The sequence below is a fragment of the Ochotona curzoniae genome, unplaced genomic scaffold (genome assembly GCF_017591425.1).
Source record: "Ochotona curzoniae isolate NIBS_2020 unplaced genomic scaffold, NIBS_Ocur_1.0 contig_3520, whole genome shotgun sequence".
Taxonomy (NCBI): Eukaryota; Metazoa; Chordata; class Mammalia; order Lagomorpha; family Ochotonidae; genus Ochotona; species Ochotona curzoniae.
In genome coordinates this window covers 22,022,908-22,037,830 of record NW_024465894.1, presented here as the reverse complement: position 1 = coordinate 22,037,830, position 14,923 = coordinate 22,022,908, and the positions used below count along the sequence as shown (strand labels likewise).

Sequence of the window (14,923 nt, the reverse complement as noted above, 5' to 3'; positions counted from 1 at the left end):
AGTGTCAGCTGATCATTCTGGTCCTGCTCCCTGATAATGGCCTAGGAAAAGCAGTAGAGGATCGTCCAAGTGCTTGGATCCCTTGCACCCAAGTGGGAGTCCACATGAGGCTTCTGGCTTCAACCTGGCCCAGCCCAGCTCTTCCAGCCACCTGGGGAGTGAACCAGCAGATGAAACATTTCTCTCTGTTCATTTCTCACTGTAACTCCTTCAAATAAATAAATCGTTAGGGAAAAAAGGTGCAGTAAAGTTAGAAAATGCAAAAGGATAAGATTCTAAAGGCTACCCAGAATCTGCCTTGCCCTTTGGGGACCTCTTCCTCCCTGTGGACTTGACAAGGTGGCTGAAAGTGTTTTCTGCCTTGTAGAAACTCATCAGGCTCTTCTGGACCTTGCCTTGCTGGCTTTCTGGTTTGAGCCAAACTCAGAGGGAAAGTCCTGCAAAAGCTAACCCAGAGTCCAAGGCAAGGCTCCAGGCTTTGGGGGAGCTGTGCCTGTGAGGCAGAAGGCCACGGGTTCTCAGGGACCTGCATGCCCAAGTGTTCCCAAGCTGGCCTGGGCCTTACCCAACATGGATACCCATGGCCCTGGCTGTAGCTAACGACACACCATTCTGGGGCCATTAACTCTCAGGCCTCAAGGCTCAGCTTCTCAATTATTCAGGGTGCAGGCCCACATCTCACTGAGCTAGACTCAACCCTAGGTGCCAGGGCAGATCACCTCTGCTGGCAGCCTCACGTCAAGGTGCGACAAACACACCATCCGAGCAGGCTGGGGTTCAGGGCAGGAAACAAGCCAATATGGTTACAATGGCAAAGACTACATGTGAGGATAAAAACAGGTTTTTCAAAACAACCTATACCATATATACATACCTTCTATGACACCAAATGCCAACTTAGCCACCAGAGAAGGAACCAGGTAAGGGTCATACTCCAAATACCTAGAAATTTCACTTCTCTGTGATTCTGCCAACTCCTCTTCCTCCAAACATTTAGAAAAGAATCTGGGGCCTTATTTGAAAATCCAGTATGTCTATTTACTCCATGCCTACATTTATAACACTCCCATTAAACTTACACCATTTCCAGCAATCAAGTTAGAAAACTCAATTGGAACATACTGTGATGTATTTGTGAATGGTAAAGCACCACTGTCTTCAAGATGTAGCTACTGAGTCTGACAAGATGGCTGAATGGCTAAATCCTCACCTTGCAGGCGCCAGGATCCCGTATGGATGCCAGTGCCTGTCCTAGCTGCTACACTTCTCATCCAGTTCCCTGCTTATGGCCTGGGAAAGCAGCAGAGGATGGACTAAAACCTTGAGCTCCGGATTCCTGGCTTTGGATCAGCTCAGTTTCGGTCATTGCAGCCTCTTAGAGGAGTGAACCAGCAGACAGAAGATCTTTCTGTTTCTCTTTCTCTCTGTAAATCTGATCTGCCTTCCCATAAAAGACCTAGACCTCAACTCTCTGGGAACTTACTTCACAGACACACAGAAACAATGATACATGCACATCACTGCAGTATTAATTTTAGCAGCAAGAAAAAAAAAAGAGCCTGCATACTTGTTAAATGCAATTTAAATAAACTCATATTTTCACACCACAGAGTAATATGCAGCTGAATGGGGAGCACAAATGCAATATGGAAAGGTGTCACCAATACAATACTAAGCAAAGAGAGCTTATAATTCCTGTTTGTGGGTGCCCAAGTGACCAGCAGTGCTCCTGAAGTTCCTATGAGGTAAGGGGCAATGAGGATCAAATGGGAAGAAAGGTTTTCAATATTAACTCTCCATGCTTCCATACTCTTTGATTCTGTCTGCTGAGCACATGTATTTATACCATAATAAATTTTAAATGCAAGGATTAGGAGGCAGGTGTTCACTGTCAAATAAAGCCACGGACAGGGGGTAAAAACCTGTCACCCAGCCCCAGGCTGCTCTTGTAAGACAATCATAGCAGCAGTTTGTGCAGAGCTCCAACCTGGGCCTGCAGAAGCATGTCCTGAACCCGCCTCCACACCTGCTGGTCGCCTGGGACACCCATCAGTCAGCAAGGGCCATGCAGCAACTGATGACAGAGAAGGCCCAGGAGGCTGAGGAAGTGGCTCTGGTCTCTGGTGGATCCCAGTGCTGATTCTGCTGTCTGTCTCATGCTGTGTATGAGGCACCTCTGCTGCTGTGTCCTCACTCAGTCTCACCATGACAGGAAGGCGTGAGCAGGCAGCCAGAACAACACAGGGCTCAAAGACATCACTGTCTTCACAGGACCACCTGCAAGGGCACCCCAGGGGCCCACTTATCTCCAAATGACACAGAACAATGCCACACAACAGACCTTCCAGGCCACTAGAAATCTCCTCTGTCTGCCCTTTCCAAAGGTGGCCACCAGTCATGTGACCACTGAGCACCCAGAATGTAGCTGGCACACATCAAGAACTGAATCTGGAATGGTACTCACTATGGATGGGTACCTTGTGGTCCAACCCTGCCCAGCCCAGCCCTGGCCTCCCTCCCTCTCAGTTATCCATCATGAAGAACACTCCTGTACCCCAGTGAGGGAGTTGCAGGAGCAGCTCCCCACTACGCAGCTGGCTTTGGGGTGGGTCTGCGCAGGGCAAGGCCTGCAGGGGAACTCTGTTGCCCATGGCGCTCCCTCGGCCATGTCTTTGCCTAACACTTGCATGTGGGATCAGTGAAGGTGCTGAGGGGCCAGCATTGCTGCTGCCCTAAGGCCACCCTAGGGGCCTGTCCCATAGGGGGAGACCTGCCAACCCTCAGGTGCTCTTGAGCACAGACCACCTCCTCTTCTTCTTTCCTCCTTCCTCTCATACCTCCTGGCAATGGCCCAGAGATTGGGCTCCCTGCTTGTGCTTTTGCAGAATGGCAGCCACAAGGACATCAAGCAATGTCCCTGGCACTTATCAGAGAATGGAAAATACATGTGTGCTGGGGAATAAGCATACCATGACAGAGCCCAGCTGATGCAAATCCTCATGACCACAAGGAGAGCAATACACACATACACAGAACTACTATACCCCTGCCCCAGCCACTGATGACCATGCTGCATGCTGCCTGGGAGACTGCTGACACATACCCACACAGACCAAAGCATGCACAGCTAGTCACAGGCACATTCTCATCTGCTGTGGCCCCCCACAATGGCAATGCAGGGTGTGGCTGCTGCAGAGGGGACAAGGAAAGGATGTGCTCCTGTCCTCGGCCACTAGCCAGCCAGGTAGGCGGACAAGTCAAGGACAACTCTGAGCAAGTGTGCCTGACCTCATGTCCTAGCAGTCAGCATGATGGGAAGGCTACTGAGCAGGATAGCAGGAGGATGGCCAGAATGCCAGCAGCAGATGAGTCCTGGGGGCTAGAAGCAAGAATGCCAAAAGTTCTCCCCATTCTCAACCACAAGACACTCACCTCCAGCAGAGGGACAACCACTGATGGCCACAGAGACATACACGTTTCCTGGAAACAAGCTCAGCCTTATAAACATTCTGGTGCAACGCTTGCACTTGTCGAATGGGCAGCCCTGGACTTTTGGGCCCTGCCGCCAGCCCTGGCACTGGTCAGTGTTTCTTTTCCATGTGCACAGCTGACTCCTTTCCTCTGTCCTAAGCTCCACTACTGGACAATCAGGCTGGAGTTCTGGGCCTGGTCCCCAGTTACAATGGTCTTTACTGTCAGAGAAGACTCTCTGGGCACCCTAAATGGCCCTAAGGTCTACCTTCAGTGTTACTCTGCACATCACCCCAGAATTACCAAGGTGAAAACACACACAGAAGCACAATATCTCGGAGCTCTGTCCAAGGAGTGTCATCTGCTCCTGCTCTCCAGCAATCTCTCTGGAAGCTTCACTGTTGACTCCTTTGGGATGGTATCTATAGCATTTAAAATAACACAATGGGATCCATTTTTATAGCCCTAAAATAATGTTTAAAGGTCATTAAGTAAGAAGGGTTTTAATACCAAATTTTTCATGCCAACAGCTCCCTAGAATTCCTCTACTGGCAATTCCAAGGGATGCAGTCACAGCCACGAGACTTGAGGCTTTCTTTGAGGCCACTTTTTGAATTTGAAGGGTAAGTATTAGTATACTGAAGAAAAACTCAACTGCAGTAGTCACCATGGTACAGCCAGCCTCACTATCTTGTCTGTTCCATCTCCACAGAGTCCTGCCCTTCAGAATAAACAAACACCCTGTGCCGAAACCCTCAGCCCCTCTCTAACTCTCTGAAAGATCCAGTGCAGCAACTGTCTACCTGTAATTCAACGGGAGTTGGAGGTTGTGCAAATGCCATCCAGTTGCTTTCAAGGGACTTGCAATCCACCAATCTGGATATCCCCCAGGAGGCCCACAACCAGCTGGACATCAACACTGAGGCACACATGTACCCTGAGGTCACTGTTTCTATCACTGTCATTCCCCTAAGGCCTTTACCTCCCACAATCACCACCACACATAGGGGAAAGAACCACACCATGTCCACATCTTTGCACACAGCGCACCTTCTCATCCATCCCTTCTAGGGGATGCACCAAGCCCACCTGAACAGTTGCACTGGATCCCGTCTCAGGAACAGCAAGGCCACTAAGCCAAGACCTGGCTCTGAGTACCCACAGATAACCCCAAGAGTCAAAGAACAACCACCAGGTTCTTCAATGCTGTTTTCATACATTTTGCAAAGCTGCTTTTGAAAAGGGTCACATGGATGCCACTTCTGACCAACTCATGATATTGTTTATGTCGGTCATTTTTACTGAGGTCGATTTGTTTCCATGTGGATTTTTAACACTGTTTGCTGGTTACAGGAAACCGTTTGAGGTCCCTACTCTAGTACAGGCTTGTGACCAGCAGCACCGGAAGCCCCTGGGAGCTGTCAGAGTGCAGAGTCTCCGGCTCCAGCTATGCCTGCAGAGCCAAAATCTTAGGGACTTAACTGTGCATTCAAGTCCAAGAAGCACTCAGAGGTCATTCTGGTCTGGGGTAGGTGGCCTGCGACCACCACAGAGGGCCTGGAGGATGCCTTCACATATCAGCCCAAAGGGAAAGCAGGGCTTATGTGGTGCCCACTCAGGACAACTAAGCACAAACAAGTACTTTCCTGTGCTCACAGGCTTCAAGTCACTCTGGCAAATGAAGCCACATGCCATTCCAGTGTCACGTTGGCTGCATATTGCCCATGCTCTTAATTCTCCAAGTCAATCCTGGCAGTCTCCTGTGGCTAGCAGTATGGTCATGGTCTCCCAACCATGGTGTCCTTGGTGACCTCTCATTGCAACCTCAGAGTGGCCATCTTGTACCATCTGGCTGACCAGGATTAATCTCTTTTACAATTAAACACATTTCCAGCCCACCTTACATTTTTCTTCAGCGGTAAGTGCCTGTGGCTCAAAGCAAACTGTTCAGATCCTGGGCACTCTGCCCAGTGTCTCTGTGGAAGGACAATGCTTCACATGCTTAAGTTCATGTAGGCAACATGGTTGATTCCTGGGCCGGGCTATTCCCTCCCTAGTGATCACAACAGTTAGGAGCAGCTGACACACCAGGCAGGACTGGCTTTCCAAAAACCACTTTAAAAAACTGACTCCACTTGCTTATCTCAGGTGGGACTTTTACGGAATTTCTGACAACTCTGTGTGTGTTGGGGGGGGGTGGGGAGGGGGAGGAATCCCGGTGGAAGGGTGGCAGAACTGGGTTAAGCTGGGAATGATAGCCATTTCATCTGCACTGCATCCTTCCTACTCCGGAATGCTGCGTTTACCTTCTTGGCTCACATTTTCTCTTTAACCACCTCCACAAGCTGCCTTGTGCCCTTGAGGTCACATTCCTACCGAGATTCTACTTTTACCTTCCTTTCCAGTGTTCTCACTAGTTCTGTCTCACAGCTCACTTCAAATGTCTAAAACTAGCTGGGGCAACACCGACTACAAGATGCAGGAGGAGCTGAACACAACTTGAGGTGGGAGAATCAATGCCTCATTACTGCCTTGAGTCTAGCTGGAACAAAATATTATAGGAAGGGCAGAGTGCCTACCCACCAGCCCTGAAATACAGGGCTGAGGCACAGTGTCAGGGCTTGGCAGGGCCAGGCAAGCTGAGCACTGATTCCCAGGAGTCCAGAGTCACTCTCCAAGGGTGCACACCCCTCTCATGCCTGAGCAAATGTCCCATCAAAAGTTGGGGAGGGGCCCGGCACGGTGGCGCAAGTGGTTAAAGGTCCTCACCTTGCACGCCCGGGATCCCATATGGGTGCCGGTTCTAATCCCAGCAGCCCCGCTAACCTTCCAGCTCCCTGCCTGTGGCCCGGGAAAGCAGTCGAGGACGGCCCAAGGCTTTGGGACCCTACACCCGCGTGGGAGACCCGGAAGAGGCTCCTGGCTTCGGACTGGCATAGTATCGGCCGTTGCGCTCACTTGGGGAGTGAATCTTTGGACGGAGGATCTTCCTCTCTGTCTCTCCTCTCTGTATATCCGCCTTTCCAATGAAAAAATAATAAAAAATAAATCTTTAAAAAAAAAAAAGTTGGGGAGGGCAGGAAGAAAAAGCAGGGGAGGAGGGAACCTGAGAGAAGGTGACACAGCTCAACAGAATGCACAACAGGGGAAGCTCAGCTGAAAATAAGAGGCCCTGCGCCACTCAACACAACACAACACAACACAACACAACACAACACAACACAACCCAGCCCTGATGGTATCTTTTGTCAAGACAAAGGGAACTGATTTCCAAGTTGGCTAGTGGTTTTCAGAGGTAAAACTTAAATAAATAAATAAAACAAGTGGATTAAATGAATGATAGAACATGAAAGAGGAACTTTCCCTTGACCTAATTCTTATTGTAATATGTATTTAAGATGATGGATGGCAAATCAACTCTGTTATTTCATGTCGATTCATGCATCTATTCAATAAAAACGAATGCAACTGCTCCTTAAAAACAACACCCTATGTTTACACACTGAGCAAGCAAGCACATAGATGCACCCAGATAAGAACACCTAACAGGCTGACAATAGAGATGGACTCCCAAGCAGACACTATTCAATCCTCACAGCCTCTTTCCCATGTCACTGCAGTCCCTCTTGCCAGACAGCTCTGGAAGCAGGGCTGTCACATGACTTGCCCTGGTAAATAGGCTACTGGAGTGACATACACCTGCCTGAAACCCCTGTGTGTGAACCTCTGCCTCAGGAGCCACTGAAGCCACAGGCTGGGTCCCGAGTGACACACACAGACACCCATAGTGAGGAGCCAACCCAGTTCAATCCCACCTTGAAGCAGAGCCAGCCGGTTGAGACAGACGCAGAGCCAACTGGCCAGCCGCATCTGAGGTGCAAGGATAAACACCTGCCTTTGTGGAGCACTAACTCCTGCAGTGTGTGCTACACAGCTGCGCAGTGGTACCAGCTGAGACAGATGGCATGCTCAGAGGAAGCCCACAGGCCGCTTAGACAGACCCCCTTCAAGATCAGAAAGCAGTAACTTACCAGGTTCCTCCTTTTTCTTTGAACCAGACTTCTTCTTCTTCTTCTTCTTTGCAGGAGGATCCTCTTGCTTTGGCATCTCCTGGCTCTGCACTGCATCTGTGATTTTGCCCTGGACAGGAGCTGAATCTGTCTTTTTACCCTGATTGGCAGCCCCTTCTACCTTTTTGCCCTGGTTGGGGGCCCCCTCTGTTTTTTTCCCCTGGTTTGTAACATTGTCTGCCTTTGTGCCCTGATTCTGGGCTCCCTCTCCCTTCTTGCTCTGGTTCTGGGCCCCCTCTCCCTTCTTGTTCTGGTTCTGGGCCCCCTCTCCCTTCTTGCTCTGGTTCTGAGCTCCGTCTCCCTTCTTGCTTTGGTTCTGAGTTCCCTCTCCCTTCTTACTCTGGTTCTGGGTTCCCTCTCCCTTCTTGCCCTGGTTTGGGGCTCCCTCTCCCTTCTTGCTCTGGTTCTGGGTGCCCTCTCCTTTCTGGTTCTGGGCCCCCTCTCCTTTCTTACTCTGGTTTTGGGTTCCCTCTCCCTTCTTACTCTGGCTCTGGGCCCCCTCTCCCTTCTTACTCTGGTTCTGGGTCCCTTCTGCCTTCTTGCCCTGGTTTGGGGCCCCCTCTACATTTTTACCCTGGTTCTGAGCCCCCTCCCCTTTTTTGCCCTGATTCGCAGCCCCTTCTGCTTTTTTGCCCTGGTTTGGAGTTCCCTCTGCCTTCTTACTCTGATTTGGGGTTCCTTCTCCTTTCTTGCCTTGGTTTGGGGCCCCTTCTACCTTCTTGCCTTGGTTTGAGGTTCCCTCTGCCTTCTTACTCTGATTTGGGGTTTCTTCTCCTTTCTTACTCTGCTTTGGGGTCCCCTCCCCCTTCTTGTTCTGGTTCTGGGTTCCCTCCCCCTTCTTGCCTTGACTTGAGGTTCCTTCTGCTTTCTTGCTCTGGTTCTGAGTTACTTCTCCTTTCTTACCCTGGCTTGGGGCTCCCTCCGCCTTCTTACCCTGGTTTGGGGTTCCCTCTGCCTTCTTACCCTGGTTTGGGGCTCCTTCTCCTTTTTTACCCTGGTTTGGGGCCCCCTCTGCCTTCTTACCCTGGTTTGGGGTTCCTTCTCCTTTCTTACCCTGGTTTGGGGTTTCTTCTCCTTTCTTACCCTGGTTTGGGGTTCCTTCTTTCTTACCCTGGTTTGGGGTCCCTTCTTTCTTACCCTGGCTTGGGGTTCCTTCTCCTTTCTTACCCTGGTTTGGGGTTCCTTCTCCTTTCTTACCCTGGTTTGGGGCTCCTTCTCCTTTCTTACCCTGGTTTGGGGTTCCTTCTCCTTTCTTACCCTGATTTGGGGTTCCTTCTCCTTTCTTACCCTGATTTGGGGTTCCTTCTCCTTTCTTACCCTGGTTTGGGGTTCCTTCTCCTTTCTTACCCTGGTTTGGGGTTCCCTCTCCTTTCTTACCCTGGTTTGGGGTTCCTTCTCCTTTCTTACCCTGGTTTGGGGTTCCCTCTCCCTTCTTGCTTGAGGTTGGAGTCCCCTCCCCCTTCTTGTTCTGGTTCTGAGGTCCCTCTGTCTTCTTGCCCTGATTTGGGGCTGCCTCCCCCTTTTTGCCCTGACTCTGAACCCCCTCTGATTTTTTGCCTTGACTAGTGCCAGTGCCTGCAGTGCTGGCCTTGGCACCCACTGGGGGCACAACCACCATAGGCACCTCCTTGGGCGCAGCTTCAAAGATAGCAGCCTTGGAGGTGAGAACCTGGACGGAATTCACTACAGAACTGACTGCTGGCTCCACCTTTGCTACTTTTTTCTCCTTCTTCTTTTTGTCCTTAGGGGATGAGGCTGGCTTCTCTTGGGGCATGGCTGTTACAGTGGCTACAGGGGCAATGACCACCTGGGACTGGACTGGAATTGGGGCCACAGCTACAGCAGGTGCCCGCAAGGTATCTTTCAGGAGAAGGGTCACGCCGGGGACTGGTTCATGATCAGGTATCTTCCCATTAGGTTTCTCTTCCTTTTTCTTGGTCTTTCCTTTCTTCTCGACTGTTTTCTCCTTCTTTTTCTTCTCTACCTTCTGGTGGTGGGTCTTGGCCATCTCTTTGCGCTGGTTGGCGAGGGCTTCTTCGTACGATGTCTCCTTCATGGAGAAGGTGGACACTAGGAAGATGCCGATGGCGGAAACCACCATGAACCCACCAAAGACCACAACTCCCAAGGTCTGAGTGTCGTAAATATCCATCTTGGCTGGCCTTCTTTTCACCTGCCAAATACACACAGGGAGATGATGGTGATTATTATTTTTATTTTTATAGAAATCGAGAGACTTGATAGTCTCCACCTCTGCCCTGGCCATCACACTTAAGGTGCCTGTATTCCTTCTTCAGGTGAACAGATTTAAGCTTTAACATCCCGTGTTCTTGCCCACCCACTGTAGGAGTGAGGAGTCCCTACCGGTAGACGGGGGCAGACTACAGGTCTAGAAGCTGAGTACACAGTGCTCAATGATGCCAACAGAAGACAGCCCTGCTAGAGGGAAGTACAACACACAAGCTGGTGTAAAACTCAGAACGGCAGCAAATCCCCCCATGTCTTCCTCGACTGCCTTCCCAGGCCACAAGCAGGGAGCTGGATGGGAAGTGGAGCAGCTGGGATTACAACCGGCGCCCATATGGGATCCCGGTGTGTTTAAGGTAAGGACTTCAGCTGCTAGGCCATGTTGCCGGGTCCGAGAGATGTTTTGATTTTTCACATTGGGCCAATCTTTTCCTTCTCTTCTCTTGATGTGAAATTATTAATTCAAAAATACCACATGGGCCAAGGTAAAAACACACCTGTACTGCATGCTCTGTGCTCTGGTCCTGTTGTGCGTTTAGGCCATGTGCTCTGGGCAGCAGGTGCTGGTTTGCGTTTAGACCACATGCTCTATAGGTAGTAGGCCCCTGGTATGCGCTTAGATCACGAGCTCTGGGCAGCAGGTCCCTGGTGTGTTTAGGCCATGTGCTCTGGACAGCAGGCCTTGGTGTACATTTCAGCTGCATGCTCTGTGGGCAGCAGGCCCTGGTGTGTGTGCCATTTCTGCTGCGTTGCCTCCCCTCTCCAGTGCTGATCAACATAGCTACGCAGGGGCCTGCATTACAACCCTGACAGGTCACGACACACTGCTTTTGTTGGCCAGAAATGGCTCCTGAAGTCACCGAGCCTGCACCTACACAATGGACAAAAGGCTCAGCAAGCCTGTTTGGATCTTCAGAGTCACCAAGCCCTGTGCTGAACTCACATGTCAAACCTTACTGCCTACCAAGTCCAAAGGGCAAAGGCCAATGGACCACACCTTCTGGCCACCTCCACCTCACTGGGATCTCCAAGAGGTTTGCTGATTTGGGTGTACTCATTCAATGCTGATGTTATTACCCTTTCCCAGGTCCCTGAACTGGAAGAGTCTACAAGGATTTGAATGAGTGAACAGACCTGGGGAAGGAGGGTACAAGAGAGGAGGGGAAGAAGGGAAGTGGCTCTCCAGGCACTGGAGAGGTGGGTTGCCATGGTTGGCAGCACAGACTTTGAGATTTCCCACTCCTTTCTGAATGGTTACAATGTTCAGATCTTACTACAAACAAAATACTGTTTGTTTTTTAAAATAAAAGGTGCCAAGTGTTGCATTTTATGAGCCAACCTAGAAATCAGAACTGTAAAGATTAAGGGAGAAGCTCCAGTGAGGCATTCAGAAAAGGGTCACAGACAGGAGAAGAAGGAAGTGCCAGACACCTGCCCAGGAACCCCAAACTTGACCTCAGAGTGAAAAGGGGCACTGTGTAACTGGGCATCTGCTCTAAGAAAGATATCACTTGCAGCCAGCACAATGGCTCAAATGGCCATCCTTTGCCTACAAAGTGCCAGCATCCTGTATGGGGTCAGTTCATATCCCAGCTATCAGCTTTGCATCCAGCTCCCTGCTATGGCCTAGGAAAGCAGTAGATGATGGCCCAAGTCCTCGGGACCCTGTACCCAGATGGGAGACCTGGAAGAAGCTCCTGGCTGCTGGCTTTGGATCAGCTCATTTCTGGCCGTTTCAATCGTTTGGGGAATGAACCAAGAAATGGAAGATCTTTCTGTCTCTCTCTTCTCTCTGTAAATCTGCCTTTCCGATAAAAATCAATAAATCTGAAGAAAAAAGTCACTCTCAAGTGACATGCACATATCATGTCATGCGCATTCATTGTCTCTCTCTAGAAAGGTAAGACCTTTGTGGCAAGAAGACAAACTTCCCAGCACATGCTGTGCAAACCCATCCCTCCACCAGCTGTAGCTGTGTCCCTACCTTCATCCACAGACAGTACCCTGGGGTGGGCAGGCCAAGGCCCAGCCATCTACGTCAGCTAACACTGTTGCAAACAAAGCCTGAGGTCCCGGATGCCAGGCAAGGTGGCACATACATCTCCACATGGATTCTGACCTCTGGCCCTCAGGGGCAATGGCATGATTCACTGGCACAGCCTAAGCCCAAGCCTAGATGCTGGAGAGGGAACTGACCTGCTTGGCCTTGGATGAAGCCAGCAGTGGGGAGGGCAGGCGACAAGCCAGATGTTCCACGTCACACAGACATCCCCAAGAAGCTCATCAGCAGGGGAGTGTTCAGGTACAAAAACTTTATTACCTTCCCTCCACGCATTCTATTCATTTGACCCCAAAACCCTCTCAAATAGCAGCCCTTTCTCCAGAGGGTGTTGGGGGTTAGAGGTGGGAATAAGAAGGGCCTGGGTCACCCTGGCTGAGACTCTGGAACCCCAGGGCTTCCCAACAACCATGTCCTATAGAGGGGGGATCCCTGGGCAGCTGGAACAGACATCGCTCAGGCACCAGAACCTGACCAGCCAGCGGCCATCCACAAAGCAGGGTTTGTTTGGTGCCAAGCACTGTGGAACTCTGTGTAACCTTGTGGTTCCCAACTTGTGAACTCCAATAGGGACGCCAAGGCTAGAAACTCAGCCTTTAATCTTGCTCCACAGAGGCAAACATGAGACACAGAAATACATTCTCTGCAGGGAGCACAGAATTGAGCAAGGCAAACCTGGGAGAGTATTTTCCTTCACAGTGCAGACAAATGTATGTTTTATAGTGGCACCTACGTGGCTTCCCAGCTTCTGCAGACTGAGCTGCTTTAAAAAGACATCACATACTCAACAGTAATTCCTGAGTTAGAATTTGGTAAAAAGGAATCCTTCACAGCAAAATGAAAAAGCCCTGGTATGAAGTACTGACACAGAGACTTTCAGGGCCCAGGCAGCATGACCACAGCCAGCAGAGAAGCCAATGAGAAAACCACCCCCACTGGGAGCTCCTGGAGTTGCAGAAGTGGTCAAACAGAGATGCCCCCAAACACATTCGCTGCTATTAAAAGTCACCAAGATTACCATGATCATAGGCATTAGGGCTTTCAGCCACACTCCTACCCAGGGGAGCAATCAAAATAGGCCCTGTACAGCCCGACCACAGGATCTTCACTTTTATCAATTCCAGAACCTCTGTGGCACAGGCACTTTGAGTCACTATTCTGAGTACATACACCAAGTCCAAAGCAAACAGACAAGGGACCCAGAGAGCAGGAGGTGGGAGGTCATGCAGAGGCTGGGGCATCTTCAGGCTCAGCAGACCGAACTCATAGCCCACCTCCAGGACCCCCTGAGAATGGCTTTTCTTCTTAGACTTTGGGAACAAAAGGAGTGGAAGCTCCAAATACCTTAGACATGGAGCACACCCGATAAGTCATGTGTCCCAACCAAGCCAGTCAAGTCTAACGGAGCAGTAGGGATCCAGACAGGCTATGTGCCAAGACCCCCAGTGACACCACCACGAGCCTGGTCTCATCATTACTCAACAGTTCCAATGCAGATCACACATGGACGCCCACTGAAGCAAAGGGCAGGGTGATCAACCAGAGCAGGCTCCAGGCCCGTCTCCTGGGCAAAAGGTAACTTAGCAGGGGGCGACAGAGCTAGAACACAATGAGAACAGAGAGCGACAGACACAGCTGCACCCCCTCTATTTTCAATTACACAGCATCCCTAATCTGAAAACCCAAAATGCTCCCAAATCTGAACCTATGACCATCAACATAATGCCAAGTGGAAAATCCCATCACTGATCTCACATGATGATAGGCTGAAACACAGGCATACTAAAAATGATACATGCAATTGCCTTCTGGCTATGTGCACAAGGGGTATGGGAAACATAAATAAACTTGCTTCTTATGCCTGGGCCTCCTCCCTCAGCTGTCTAATATATCTATGTAATGACAAAGAAATCCTGCTTGGGAAGCCCTCCTGATCCTAAGCATTTCAGGTAAGGGAATACAACCTGTTTTCATGACACAGCTCAAACACCAAAGAGTAAAAATGAAAAATATGAACATCTATTTGCCAACACCCAGGCTTATCAAATCCTGATGGTTTGCCACAATTGCCTCCAGGTCACTTAGCACTTACATATTATTTCCACTTAGATCCCTGCAAGCGAAGTAAGTGATTTGGCTTATACATCGGTAACTGCAGTGAGGGACCCCAGCCTGCCTGGGTGTCATCTGGCATCATCTCCCGACTAATCTTTGTTCCTGAGATTGCTTCCTACAGGCTGTCATGGCTTCAGCTCATTGATCCTTACCCAGACTCACATGATGGCACCAGACCACAAGTACACTTCCCTGTGTGTTTAGGTTCTTCAAGCTGATGCTACTGGCACAAACCTGTAGGGTTAAACAGGTTTGGGAAAAGATCTCCCCATGTCCATCCCCTTCCACTCCCCCCAAGTCCCTTCCTGGAGACAACCCCTGTTGCTGGGAGTCCCTTTTCTGGTTGGGAATCAAATTCCTTCTGAGAGCTTTGGTAACGCTTTTTGCAGTTAGGTTTTTCCAAGTCCTGTTTTACAAGGGATTCACTCTGGCAGCTGACAGGAAACAGTGATATGACTTTCCCCCATGGGCTCAATGACCCAACACTGCTTCCTGTCAGGGCTCCTCCATCCCCTTGCATGCACACGGCCATCTCCCAGCCACTGAATCCTACACTTTGTTCTCTCCTGTCCACCTCTACTCCTGGCATCAACACTACGTTCTCAGTCTGTGGATGCTCTCTGAAATGTCTGCTGAGGTTCTCATTTACGCCTCTGAATTTCTGAATGAACGTGGGGAGAACTGACAGCAGTACCTAGGAGTGCTGCCGGTCAATGAACACCACATGCTCTGACTCTACCCAAATTAAATGTTCTCTTTAACACTTTCAGAAAGGTTTTTTTTTTTTAATGGCTTTCTTGATAAAAGTCATAGATTATGTTAAATGTGCTAGAAAAAAGCTATTTTTTGTAAACTACTTTCCCTATTCTCCAGCAACAGATAGACAACCAGCAAACTTATTCACTGCTGGGTATGTGTCACTGACACAACAAAAAGAACAATCACCTGTGGGGGAAAAAGC

The 14,923-nt window shown here is 49.9% G+C and overlaps 1 protein-coding gene across 2 annotated transcripts in view; it reads right to left on the bottom strand.

Annotated features, from left to right (window-relative positions):
- The window catches only part of RRBP1 (ribosome binding protein 1), a 54,607-nt gene that overhangs the window by 22,463 nt on the left and 17,221 nt on the right, over positions 1–14,923 (bottom strand). Inside the window, exons 2-3 of one of the 2 annotated variants that reach the window (XM_040981809.1) lie at positions 9,166–9,714; positions 7,527–7,611 (exon numbers count right to left, since the gene is read on the bottom strand). In XM_040981809.1, coding sequence (XP_040837743.1) covers positions 7,527–7,611; positions 9,166–9,693 — 613 coding nt within the window. In that variant the 5' untranslated portion in view covers positions 9,694–9,714. Of the gene's footprint in view, positions 1–7,502; positions 9,715–14,923 lie in introns of both variants that reach the window. The other variant, XM_040981808.1, reaches the window with a different exon arrangement.